Consider the following 12,500-nt stretch of genomic DNA (forward strand, 5'->3'; position numbering starts at 1 on the left):
GCGGCGCCTGCCCTGCCGCCGGCGCTGCGTGCCGCCGCGGGGTGAGCCCAGGGGGGCGGGGGTGTGAGGGGGAGTTCGGCGGGCGGGAAGCGGGAGCGTGTGAGGGGGAGCCCGGCGGGGCGCTGAGCCGTCTCTCCTCTCTCTGCCTCCGGCCAGGCGAGACCCCGGCGCACATCGGCGGCACCACGCTGTTCGGGGATAACGTGGAGGACGAGTGGTTCATCGTCTACCTCGTCCGGGAGATCACCAGGGAGTTCCCGGGGCTGGCGGCCAGGTAACGGCCCCAGCCAACGCCGCGGGCCCCGTTGAGGTGCCCGGCGGTTGGGGCGGGGGTGCTAAGGGGCAGCGCCTTTCCTGACAGGGGCTGACGTAAGGTCGTGTCTTGATGTTAGAAAAAAATGCAGGCGTGCATGTAGAAGCGTGCGTTATTGTGCTGTGCGAGACTTTCCCTAGTAAGAAACCGATTTCTTCTTGGCCAGGATCGATGACAACGATGGGGAGTTTCTCTTGATAGAAGCAGCTGATTTTCTCCCAAAGTGGCTGAATCCTGAGAATAGTGACAACAGGGTAAGTAAAACTTCTGCACCAACTGGGCAAGTGGCTCACAATAGCCTTTTACTTACCAGTTTGAGTTTTCTCTTGCACCTCTATCTAGCCAAGTGGTCTGAGTGCCACTGAAAATCCAGAGTGCTATCTATCCCTTACTAGTGAAGAAACTTCTGGTTAGGGCTCAAGACTTGTTTTAATTAACAGCATGTTTTTTCAGCACAGTCTGTTTTCATTCTGGTTTTAATGAGCTGCTTTGTGCTTGCTGTGGATGTTGAATGAGACACTTAACTGCTGGAAACCTGTGGTACTCGATTCTGCACTGTGTGCTCTTGGAGAGTGCTATGTAGAGTGTGTCCTGAGAAACTGCTGTAGGGATATCTGGAAATTGTTACAGGTATCAAGTGGTTCTTCTAGAATTAGTTGTTGATGGAAGGAAGAAAGAGAAGGTTCTTACACTAATGGCAAAACTATGGAGACTGTGGCAAAAATATGGAGACTATAGACCTGCCTGCTAGGCTGTGAGTCTGTGTTGTTCAGCTAGATCTGACTCTTGCACATAAATCATTCTTTAAGAGTTGTTCCATAATGCAGAGCTGACTGAACTTTTTAAAACTTGCTACTCATGGTGGCAAATGTGAAGGCAGTGGAGCTGTTGAGCTATTGACTGATCTGTAAAATCAGTAAGTTTGGCCAGCTTTCCATTTTCTGGGTTATTGGAGTGCAGGGAAGGCTTGGATAACATGGGAACTATGGAATGTATTTGGCAGTGTAATACAAACATACTGTATCGCTTTCCTCAGGGGCACTCTTGGATCCACCTGAGCTTTCTAGCTCTGCTATAACCACTTGGATTTTTTCTGCCATATTCTCAAGAGCTCAGGCATGAGGGCTTGCTGCCCTCAGACTGGGGAATGCTCAAGTCTGGAGTGTTGCTGACTCTACAAGGAGACCGACTGGGTCTGGCATAGGAGAATTAACGAACGGACTCCTTCACCCAGAGTCTGCAGCCAGATATCTTGCTGTGGATGATTGCTAGTAGTTACGTCACTGAGTTTCTTGGCAATGGATTTAAATAGAACTTATTTTTCCATGAGCCAAGATTTATTTAAATTTTTTTTCCTACCACAAGACTCTTAAAAAGAAAAGGGGTGGAACACAACACAAAAATTAATTGCAAACTTGTATCTGGACTATCAACGCTATATTTTCCTTCCATTTGAAGGAACGGACGGAGTGAGGGAGTTGATAATGTTACATGCAGTTCTTTTCTTAGGATCAGGAGCCAATAGAGGTCGCGCGTAGCCCCTGAAATAATGGTTTTTAGTCCCTGTCCTATTCTTCAGCAGTTAGGTTGTGCTGTCTGATTCTCCTGAAGCAAATTTCTAGTTGAAGAGAAACTTTTGGTATTACTGTTATTAAGGAAACAACATATATCTGACCAAACTTGTTACAGTTAAAATAGAGGGTTTTATTTACTGTTTGGATCGTGATCTCTGGCATCTGTATTTACCTTCTCTCCCACTTAAAAAAAAAACAACAAAAAACCCACCAGCTGTTTCCTGTATTATTCTTCCACTTGTAGTTCAGTATTTTCTGTGTTTAAACAAATACATTCATACATGAAATGAAATTTTGCATTGCTTAGTATGTGACTGTTCTTATCCCGTCTGATGAGAATGTTACTGTCTGCCAGGTGTTCTTTTACAAAGGAGAACTGCACATCATTCCACTGTCAGAGACTCACGAGCAGGAATGCGACCTTGCTGCTGCCAGTCCAACAATCTCGCAGGCATTAACGCTGTTATCCAGCCGTTCGGAGGAGTTTCTGGCTGCAGAATCCATTAGAACAGCAGTGTATAAACGCATCAGTGGGTATGTGGGTGTTTTATTTTGGTCTTCTGCAACAGTAAGTTTTGGTTCTGGGCTGTCTGGGGTACTTCCTTGTAGTCAGTCGTTTTCCTGTTAGATGTGATAATGTTGCTTCCTTTTCAGAAACGACCAGCTAGAGGTTTTTCTGTGGCATTCTTCTAAAGAGGGGGACCAATGTCCTGTAGGCTGTACTGTGATCTGGGGGCTCTGAAAGTGGTTCGCTGCTATGATGCCACACCTGACAATGACAAGAGTTATTCTTCCTTCACATCCTTCTTGTACTGAAAAATCTGAAAGTTCTGTGAGCCTTTAGGAGCCCTTTGCAGGGGGAGAAAGAGGATTGCGAACTAAAATGTAGAACCAGCATGCTTTTCAGAGCGTCAGCTTGTCACAGATGTGTTCAGCACTGTACATTTTTTTTTTTTTTGCAAGGATTTGACAGCGCGAGCCAGATGACTTCTGTACTCGGTGTGGTGAAGGATACTGTATCACTGGACATGTTAGTCAAGTTCACAGTGATTCATTTTACCAATGTGGGGATTAAATTTTTATTAGCCGTGTATATTTTTATATATATATATATATATATAAAAAAAACCCCAGACATTCCATGTGTTAGATTAGCTAAGTTTTAACTTCAGTTAAGAATAATCTTCTGGCATTAAAGTGAAAATGGAAATAATAATTAAAAAGGAGTGGTTTGGGCTTGCAATACACATAATACACTATGCTGCTACTGTATGATACAGGTATCCTGAGAAAATTCAGGCCTCGTTTCACCGAGCCCACTGCTACCTTCCGGCAGGCATTGTGGCAGGGGGGCGGGCGCCCTTCATTGGTGGCTGCAGCAGTCCAGGCCTTCTACCTGCGAGATCCTGTAGATTTACGAGCATGTCGGTCTTTTCAAACTTTCCTTCCAGACGAGCGTGTGATGACTGTAGTAAGTGATCCTTCTAATGCAACTTGTCACTTAATTAGGTTCTGTAATTGCCGGAGGTTCTGTGGTCAAGTGATATAAATATGTGGATTTAATTTTTAAAATAGCATGTTTTCTGATTTATTTTTTTCTTCTGACACTAGACATGAATTTCCAGTTCATTACGTTAATAGCTTTTCTGCCTTCAGATTGTCATGGCTAGACTTTCAAATGGCTAATCATGAGATAAATGTTTCTGAAATCAGAGGTTACTGCTAATAGTTCCTCTGCTGAAATGCTTGCTAAGTAAATTGATCTAGTTCTGTGATCAGAGCAGTTTGACAGCACTGCCAGCCAACATAAGCAGTTGCTCCTAACTACCCCTAACTGTTCATTCCAAGGCTTTTCACCTTCTCAGCTGTGCTTACACAGCTCTGTGAAAGCTCTTTTATGAAGCGTTTTATGAGCATTGTCCAAGCAGTGTTGTATCTGATACGTTTGCATTACAGAGTTACACCCCTAGCTAGACTCCTGAAAATAAGCTTTGGAGTCAAATTTTAGACTTCTAGACTGTTTTTGAAATCTCAGCTTTGGTTTCGTTAATTGAAAAGAGCCCTTACATTTTTCAAAATATACCTTGTTGGCATGAATACCGAGGATTTTTTAAATGTATTTAGATTGAATGAAGTTCATGTTTATTTAGAGATGTCAACTTGGAATATACTTTGTAAGATCTGAAAAGCAACATATCTTGGGCAAATGTATCTAAGATGTATTTTGAATACAATCTCAGGTATTGTCTGTAATATGGGTGCTTTAAAACAAAATATAGATGAGACTGGTGGAAAGTTGATGCCTGTACACAACACAGTCACACTGCAGTGAGTGTTTTTCTCTGGCTTTTTCAGGTTACTTTCACAAAGTGTTTATATGCACAACTGGTGCAGCAGAAGTTTGTTCCAGATAGACGCAGTGGATACACACTGCCCCTCCCATCTCACCCTCAATACAAAGCCTATGAACTGGGCATGAAACTGGTAATTATTTTTTATGTATTTTGTACTTAGTCTTTAGTTTGCTTGTTCACGTATGTCTGAGAAATGACTCTTTGCTTGTAAGCTGCCTGCTTGTACAGAAAAATGCGAGCAAATTTGCAGTTACCATTTTTCTAGAAGTACAGTATCATGGGAGTTTTCTTTTACAGAATAGAGCACTCTTGTACTTCCATAGATTATAAATACAGGTAAAGTCTTCATAATTATGTGAGGAGTAGCTTGTGCACTATAGATCCGTCTTCTAGGTTGCTTTGCCCATGTAGAGAAACTTTGCAAAGTCAAAATGATCCTTTATTGCTGCAGAAAGACAGATTCCAACTTCCAAAGCAAGATACTGCTACCTGACGTATAATTGGGTTTGGCACCTACTTCTCACATGGCAGCATTAGGAGCTCAATGATAGTCAGGTCTTTACACAGTCATTTAAAGGTGCACTTAAATTTGTCACATCTTGAGAACCTCTTGTTGCATCTCTTATACAGGCTCATGGCTTTGAAATTTTGTGCTCCAAGTGCAGTAAAGTATCTTCTGATTCCAAGGGAAATGTGTTAAGCAGTCCCCTGTGGGAGAGATTCCTCAGCAGCCTGAAGGAAAAACATTATTTCAAGGTGAAGTAGTGTGTGTGTGTCTTTTAAACATTCCAGGAAAAACATGTTTTAGCTCTTGAACTTGTGTAAGTAGTTACAGCAGGGCAAGAAATCTAATGCTTCTGTCTATGGAAAATGAATTAATGTCTTTAAAGGAGATATGTGCAGTTTGTTCCCCTTTGAAATTAGTTAATTTCTTTTGGAAATTAAAAAGGAAAAAGCAGGATTTTGGGATGAATTAATTCATCTAAAGAAAGGGGAAACACACTTGAATAAAGGAAACCACAATATGGTTGTGTGTCAGTGTAACTTTTCACTGTTTTACATTTCATTTGCATGCCTCTAGAATTAAATATTCTTAAAAATCTATACTTAACACCCATGGACCCATTTGGGCCCATGTGGGTGTATTTTTTGTTTGTGTGTTTTTTGTGGGCTTTGTTTTTCGGGTTTTTGGGGTTTTCTTTTTTTAAAGATGCCTTTGACTACTTATATGAAGTTTATAAATTGGACATAAATTGACTACTTATTTGAAGGTTATAAAATTGGACAAGTCTATCGGAATGCTTAGGTTAATATCTTTTAAATATAGGAAAAGGGGAATATTCTTACAGTACTGCAATGCCACTTCTGTGGATAATTCCCAAACACCAAGAGATTCATCCACAGTTCCTGCACAATTGTAACCTGGACATGGTAAATCCACCCTGTTGTGGGAATCATAGTATTGTCTTTGCTTGTTTTCAGTGTACACCATATGATATTGCAGCATAAGACTTCAATTCGTATTTGACTGTGAAAACACCTCACGCCCATTCCCTATATTCTGTTGCAAGTATACATGGCAAAGCAGTATTACTTGTTTTGATCTTCTCTGCGCTGAATTTCTGTGTGACAAATAGTCATCGTTATGAAACCTGACTGTGAAACGGAAGGGGAGGGAGAATTGTTTAGATTCATACTTGTGATTTGCATTAAATAGGGAGAAATGGAAGGATCTGCTAAGTACTTGGAACTGTTACATATGGCAGAAGATTACTTCCAGCAATCTGTTACCAAGCCAGAAAGGTAAGAGCTACTTGAAATTCATGAGTAATCATACACAATACCTACAAGTACTTTAACTTACCTTTTTTAATACTTGTTATGAAAAACCTGAACCCTTTTCTCCATTGTACACTTAACATAGGTGCTGTGGCTAGGACATACAGGTATTAATTCCTCTAGAATACTCTCTAATAGTAGAAGTTATTGCTTGAGTAACTATTTATCTTGGTTTTGTAAAATGCTAAGCTATTCCAAGTGGGTTAAGAGGTGACTGAAAAGCATCATTTGGTTGGTTGGCTATAGAAAGTGTTTAAAAGTTTCATTGAAAAGCAATCCCAGTGAATAATAAATACAGAGTAATTGGTCTCCTTTACTCAAGACAGGCAGCTGGCTGTAGATTTCTCCAAAAGATCAAATCCAAAAAATAAATCATTACAAAAATATCTGAGGGTTTGCCAGCTCATAATATCTTGACTGTTAGTTGCTTGAATTTCCAGTCTGTGCTGTTTGGGATCTGGCAATCCTAATGTTTACCAAGACAAAATAAATATAAAGAACAAAGGAAACATGAGAAATGGGCTTTGGAGCCATCAACAAGGAATTACAGTAATTGACCGTGTCTTGTTTTGGCTAATACTATCTGTGTAGTATTCTGGTACTTTCTCCAAATTTACTTATCTTTTTGACATATTTGCACAGAAGGAATAACGAGGAATTTCAGTGAAAACCTGCATGTAGAGTGTGTGATGCCATTGGCATTGTAATGCTAGTAAAAATCCATTTCAGTAAATTGAATTTTTTTCTTCTAGCTCTGTTGAAGTGAGCCCAGGTGATGAAATCTTGACATTGCTACAGACAACAACCATTGATTTGAAGGAATTTGAGAGAGAAGCAGCTTGTCTGCCTCCAGAGGATGGTGAGTAGGGTGGGGGGGTGGACTCTTCCTACCACAAAGGATTATTTGTGGGGGGAGAGGGTGAATGTTCACAGCAACGTACCAGTCTCTGTATCTACTTAGTTTGTCTCCTATCCTGTGATTGCTAGAGGTGTTATTCATGGGCCGTCATTTAAGATTGAGGCAACCAGTTCATTTGTATAAGCCACAAAGCTTGGGGCTGTGAATTGGCAAGATATGCAATCCAGTTTCTGGTTTGATACCGCTAGATCAATAACACCATGCACACACAGATCAAGTACTTTGTGTCAACTGTCTACCAGATAGAAAGTATTTAAACATTTTATAATAATAAACTGATTCCAATACTGACAATTCAGAGTTAATTACTATCTGGTCTACTCTGATGGCAAATATAAGACCAGCATAAACTTTGTATAACAGTGTTTTTTCACTCATTTGACAGAAATGCAGTTGTTGCCAGTGTGCAGTACAGGTCACATCCGTATTTCTGGATGATGCAGTAGAACACAAATCCAACATTCAGTGTTAATGATCATAGTTGAAGGTTGGGTTGGCCCTCCCTTTATAGTGTAAGCCTTTTCTTTCTTCATTCAGTGGCAAAAGGATTATCTGTGACTAGAACAATATCTGCTAGCTTGAAGCTGCATATAAAGCAGAGTTTTAAAGTAGTAAAACAAAATCTGAACTCTCTTTTTTCCAAGCCTCTCGCTGCCTTATACCCTGTGTTATCCAGTATCAGCATGAAAACTTAATAGTATAAAAGTAAGCTACAAAAGCAACAGTCTGGTTTGGGACATGTGGTCTAACAGACTTGGGCAGAGTAACAAGTATGTTCTATATTGTTTTAGATGACAGTTGGCTGGAGATTACACCAGATGATCTAGATCAGATGCTGAAGGAGGCAAGAAATGAGTCCCTTCCTTCCTCAAATGAGGAAGAGCAGAAATATGACTTGGAAGCAGTTGCTGAAAGTATGAAGGCTTTTGTATCCAAAGTCTCAACACATGAAGGAGCAGAAATGCCATGGTAGTAGTATTTTTAAGTTCGGTGTCTGGTGTGGAATGTGTTTTCATTCTGCTGCAGCACTTCGGTTGTTTCTGTAATGGAGAGAATCAAAGTTTGAAAGTTTTCTACTTAGCAGAGGCCTGAGACAAACCCATGTTAGTAGTGAATATGTAGTTGCTTTTAAACCAACTTGGTGACCACTCTGACACAGGTGCAGGTAAAAATGCTGGAAATTGCGCTGTTTTCCAGCACTCTTACTTAGTTTGGTTTTGTGGTTTTTAAATTTTTTTAACCCTTTTAAGTTGAAGGCTTACTGTTGTTTGTTACCATAGTTCTTAACAGCGTTATTAAAATGTACATCTCAAGTTCATTTGTGCTGAAATTTTTCTACCATGAAGGACTAACTATTCAGACTGCTAAGAAGCTTCTGATGAGGCTGTGCAGAAATAAAAATTAAACTTAAGTTGAGGGAATCTGTCTCTGTGAATTAAGACTGTTGATTTTTGTGGTACAGCTGTATTTAGATTTCCTGTAGATTAATATTTTGAATATATGGGGCCTGTTTTTGCACTACTGAAGCACATACTGTACACCTAGAAGCAGGAGAAAAGAATCACTGTGGATCCCTCTCATTGTTCCCGACAGTGGAAGAAAAGTGCTAACTGAAGATACTTGACTATTTAGACAACAGCAGAATGCCACTAGATTAATTGTTGGAGTTAAGAAAGTGTGTGTGAATGTTGTGTGGACAGGCCTTTAATTTTAAAAAACAAGGAGTTAGGTAGTAGCATATTGTCCAGGTTCTTTTTAATAGCTTTAATATTGTGAAAATAATACTATGTAAGCTGTATCACATGTATAAGGGTCTACTCCATTTATACTCTTAACTGCATAATTTTTAATTAGTGTCAATGTCTGAGTTATAATGTAGGTTTTTTCAGTTACTTAAAAAACAAAAAACCAGCAAAAAAAGGCAAACCACTGAGCCTTAAGAGAGACCAGAATGAAGCCTTTAGTGTTCTTTCTAGGCAGGAGACCTCGGAGATTCTCAGCTTTTTAAGTCTTTGTCTAAGGTATAACACTACCACTTTGTTCCAGAAGGATTCAGGCATGTTTATTTTGATTGCCTTCAGTACAATTTTTGTTTGACCATGACAAACAATTAAAGTTGTTGGTTTTTTTTCTCCTTCGTGCCAGGAGTTCTTCCACTTGCTGTCTCATTTCTAATTCATAAAGGCCTCAGTCTTTTAAGCGCTTCCAAGACAATCAGTTCAAATGTCCCAACTTAAATCTAGGCTTGAGAGAAATCAGTATGCTATATGATGCCTGTGTCAGGCTTATGCAAGCATAAAAGCTTTATTTATTTAAAAATATTTTTATATTTCAGGTCATCCGATGAATCCCATGTTACCTTTGACGTAGATTCTTTTACAAAAGCCTTAGACAGAATTTTAGGTGAGATTGCTGCTTTGTTTCTTTGTCAGAATATCTCATGGTTATTTCGCTTCCCTGGGTTTTCTGATCACCCATGGGCACTGCGCTGATTTGTTTGCTATCTGTACTGAGACAAAGTAATACACAGGGGCAGACTCAGAAGAGCTGGATTCTGATGATCTGGATGAAGAGCAGGAGTTTGATTTCTCAGATGAGGATGATGAAGGCTTAGATGCTGAAAATCAAAGGCAAGACCAGAAGGTATCGCCTAATGAGCTTATAGGCAGTCTCAAGTCATATATGAATGAGATGGATCGTGAATTGGCACGTACCAATGTTGGTAAAAGTTTCACCACCCAAAAGAAAGGGGTAAGTATGCCTTGAGTTCTAGTTTGTAGCATAATAGTTTTGAGAGCTTTAGTAGGGAAGAGGAAACATGCTGAAAGTGATCATTCTGAGTAACGTGATCAAAAGCTTCGGTCTTCTGATCATGTGCTAACTAATTATTAAAAAAAAAATCCCATGTGCAAGCAAAATGTGCTGCAGTTGCACCATGGTATATTTTTTTGAAACAAAAACTTACCTAATCTTTAACTTGCACATTGTTTCCAAGACTTAGTTTCATTTCCCTGTTTTACCCTGTTTTAGTAGTAAGGCAAGCAGCTGCAGCTTGACTTCTTGAGTTCCTGTAGTAGATTACTCCCATAGGAAGCTGAGCCAGGACTCGGTAACCCTCTCTGTCCTTCTCTTGGAACTTAATCCGTGTAATGGAAAGTGCTGATTTTTAGCTGGCATGAGCATTTGGTGACTAAATTCCTGTCTGTCAAGACAGTGTGGAACGTACTGAACTTTGTTGGCTGCAGAACTGTTTCCTTGTTTCGTTTATCTAGAGGTTTGTCCTTTTTTTTTTTTTTTTTTTAAACCTGTTTATACAATTTGATAAAACTTCCTTTATATACTTACTATAGGCAAGTTCTGTTAAAGCAACTACGTCTCAAAGTGCTGGCCCTGATTCTGGAGCTGAAGATACTGAGTTGACACCAGTTGATGTGGATATGAACCTAGTAGCTAACCTGCTTGAATCCTATAGTGCTCAGTCTGGACTGGCAGGACCCACCTCTAACATTTTACAGAGCATGGGAGTGTATTTACCTGAAAATGCAGATCATATTGGCTCTAACAATTGAGCAACAGAATAAAAGACTGTCTTAATTCAGAAGACACGGCTGATTCAGAAATGAAGCACAGAAAGACTAGCAGTATTTGGAAGAAGAGGCAAAAGGTTTGAATGTAAAGCATTTTATGCATTAGTTATGTGTGACTTTAAAGATGCAAAGTGAATTTACCTGCAAAAGCCATCTGTTTGGATACTATCGTGGATAGCAGTCAGATTTTTCCAGGGCTAACATGTTTTCAGAAAACCGAAAAATGATATTGTGACTTGAATGAAACTTGTATTACAAAACCTGTCTTCAATTTTTCAAATCAATGATCCAATTTGCCATATTTCTAAAGTGTCCTTTTACCCATTACTAGGTGGTTTCAATATCTGGAAAGCAGTTCATGTTCTGAAAATGCTGCTGCCTTCAGGGGGAGATGGGGGAATAGCATATTAAAGGAACAGTGTTCTCTCGTGGATTTGGGAATGCTGGTTAAATGTTCAGCAGACACTTAATCGCTTTTTCCAAAAGTACAATGCTTCACTGTAAGAACTTTGGATAATTACTGTAAGAATCTGTTCTTTATTAACCAGGAGGATTTGAAAAGTAATTGGATTGAATATGTAAATATTGGCAATAAGTATTTTTTTGAATTTATTTAAATAAAAGCAGAAATACAACTTGATTACTGGAGACTTTTTTTTTTTCTTTGAAGGTATGCATAACTTCCTCAGTGCAGTATCAGAAGTTCTCGGAGTTAAAGCATTTTCATAATTGGGCATTTTTTGAATTCCGTTACTGCTGAATGTTGGTATCGTGCCAGCAGTAACTGTATATGAGGCCAGTCTGAACAGTTTTGCTTTGTTTTTCAGTGAAAATGTAGCTAGAAGGTGTTCAGCATGTTGCTTTCACATGGAATGAAAAAATCTATTCTAGATATGAAGACTTAATTTTAACAAGATAAATTTGAACTAAAATATGTAGAAATTCTTGACTTACAGACAGCAAAAACACAGTCCTGCCAGATCTGAATCGGTTTCTACTAGTCTTTTCTTAATTTTTCTTCCATGCAACAATTAATCAAGTGTCTTAACTAGTAGAAGAGAAGCTCATTGGTTGAGGTTTTGGGTTTTGTTTGTTTTGGTTTTTTTAAACATATTCAGAAACATAGTATTTAATGATACAAAAGCCTGATTGATCCTGAAGGCATACCTAATTGCTTTTAAAGGACTGAATTACTATTATTATTATTAATAATAATAATGTTGTTATTATTAGTCTTAAGGTTTGGAGTCCATTTAGTTGACGTCTTTGTTTTAATTTTTTTGCATGTTAAGTGTTGGCATTATTTTAACTGACAAAGCAGAACGTAGCAAAAGTTGTTTCCATGCAGGACTTGGACGCTTGTTGGATGATGAGTTTCAGTATCTGACTGCCATGCCAACTGAGTTTGACCAATGCACAGAAAATTCTTCGGAAGTCACACATTGGCATAGTTTCATTGAAATTCATGAGATCTTGACAATGTACAATGAATGCTTGCTTGCTGACTTCCCTACAGATCTGTGCTCGTGGTTGGTTTGGTTTTTTTTTTCCAAATTTTTGTTTGTTTTTGCAAATGACAAATATCTGGTAAAATACTCCAGTACAATATTATAAATATTGGAGATTCTGTACGTGAATGCATGGAATTAATGTGGTTGAAGGGTATGATGGCTATGCTACCTCCACATTTGTCCTCCATTGATGTTGTATAAGTTACTTTGTCAACAATTTAGGGAGAGCACTGGCAAGTTGGACAGGGATTAGAGATGGACAACAAGAATTCGGAAGTATAAAGATGCCGCTAAAGTTCAAGGAGTTTGGACTGCAGAGAGGCGAGGTGGAATGAGATTGAGTTAGACAAATCTACACTGGAAAAATTGGGGTAACAGGAATTCTTGACTCTAGCAGTCAAGG

The 12,500-nt window shown here is 39.2% G+C and overlaps 1 protein-coding gene across 1 annotated transcript; it reads left to right on the forward strand.

The window, feature by feature from the left end:
* Position 1: 1 nt before the first annotated feature.
* On the forward strand, positions 2–11,225 carry ECD (ecdysoneless cell cycle regulator; the record flags this gene model as incomplete). The annotated part of the gene is given in 14 exon segments (XM_009275109.1): positions 2–41; positions 157–274; positions 480–567; positions 2,243–2,421; positions 3,168–3,242; positions 3,244–3,358; positions 4,243–4,371; positions 4,872–4,997; positions 5,959–6,044; positions 6,833–6,939; positions 7,791–7,968; positions 9,335–9,402; positions 9,530–9,750; positions 10,350–11,225. Coding segments are annotated over 14 exon segments (1,749 nt in total), but the record flags the coding sequence as incomplete, so codon positions are not given.
* Positions 11,226–12,500: the final 1,275 nt, after the last annotated feature.

This window comes from Aptenodytes forsteri, unplaced genomic scaffold (genome assembly GCF_000699145.1).
Source record: "Aptenodytes forsteri isolate BGI_AS27 unplaced genomic scaffold, ASM69914v1 Scaffold320, whole genome shotgun sequence".
NCBI classification, from domain to species: domain Eukaryota; kingdom Metazoa; phylum Chordata; class Aves; order Sphenisciformes; family Spheniscidae; genus Aptenodytes; species Aptenodytes forsteri.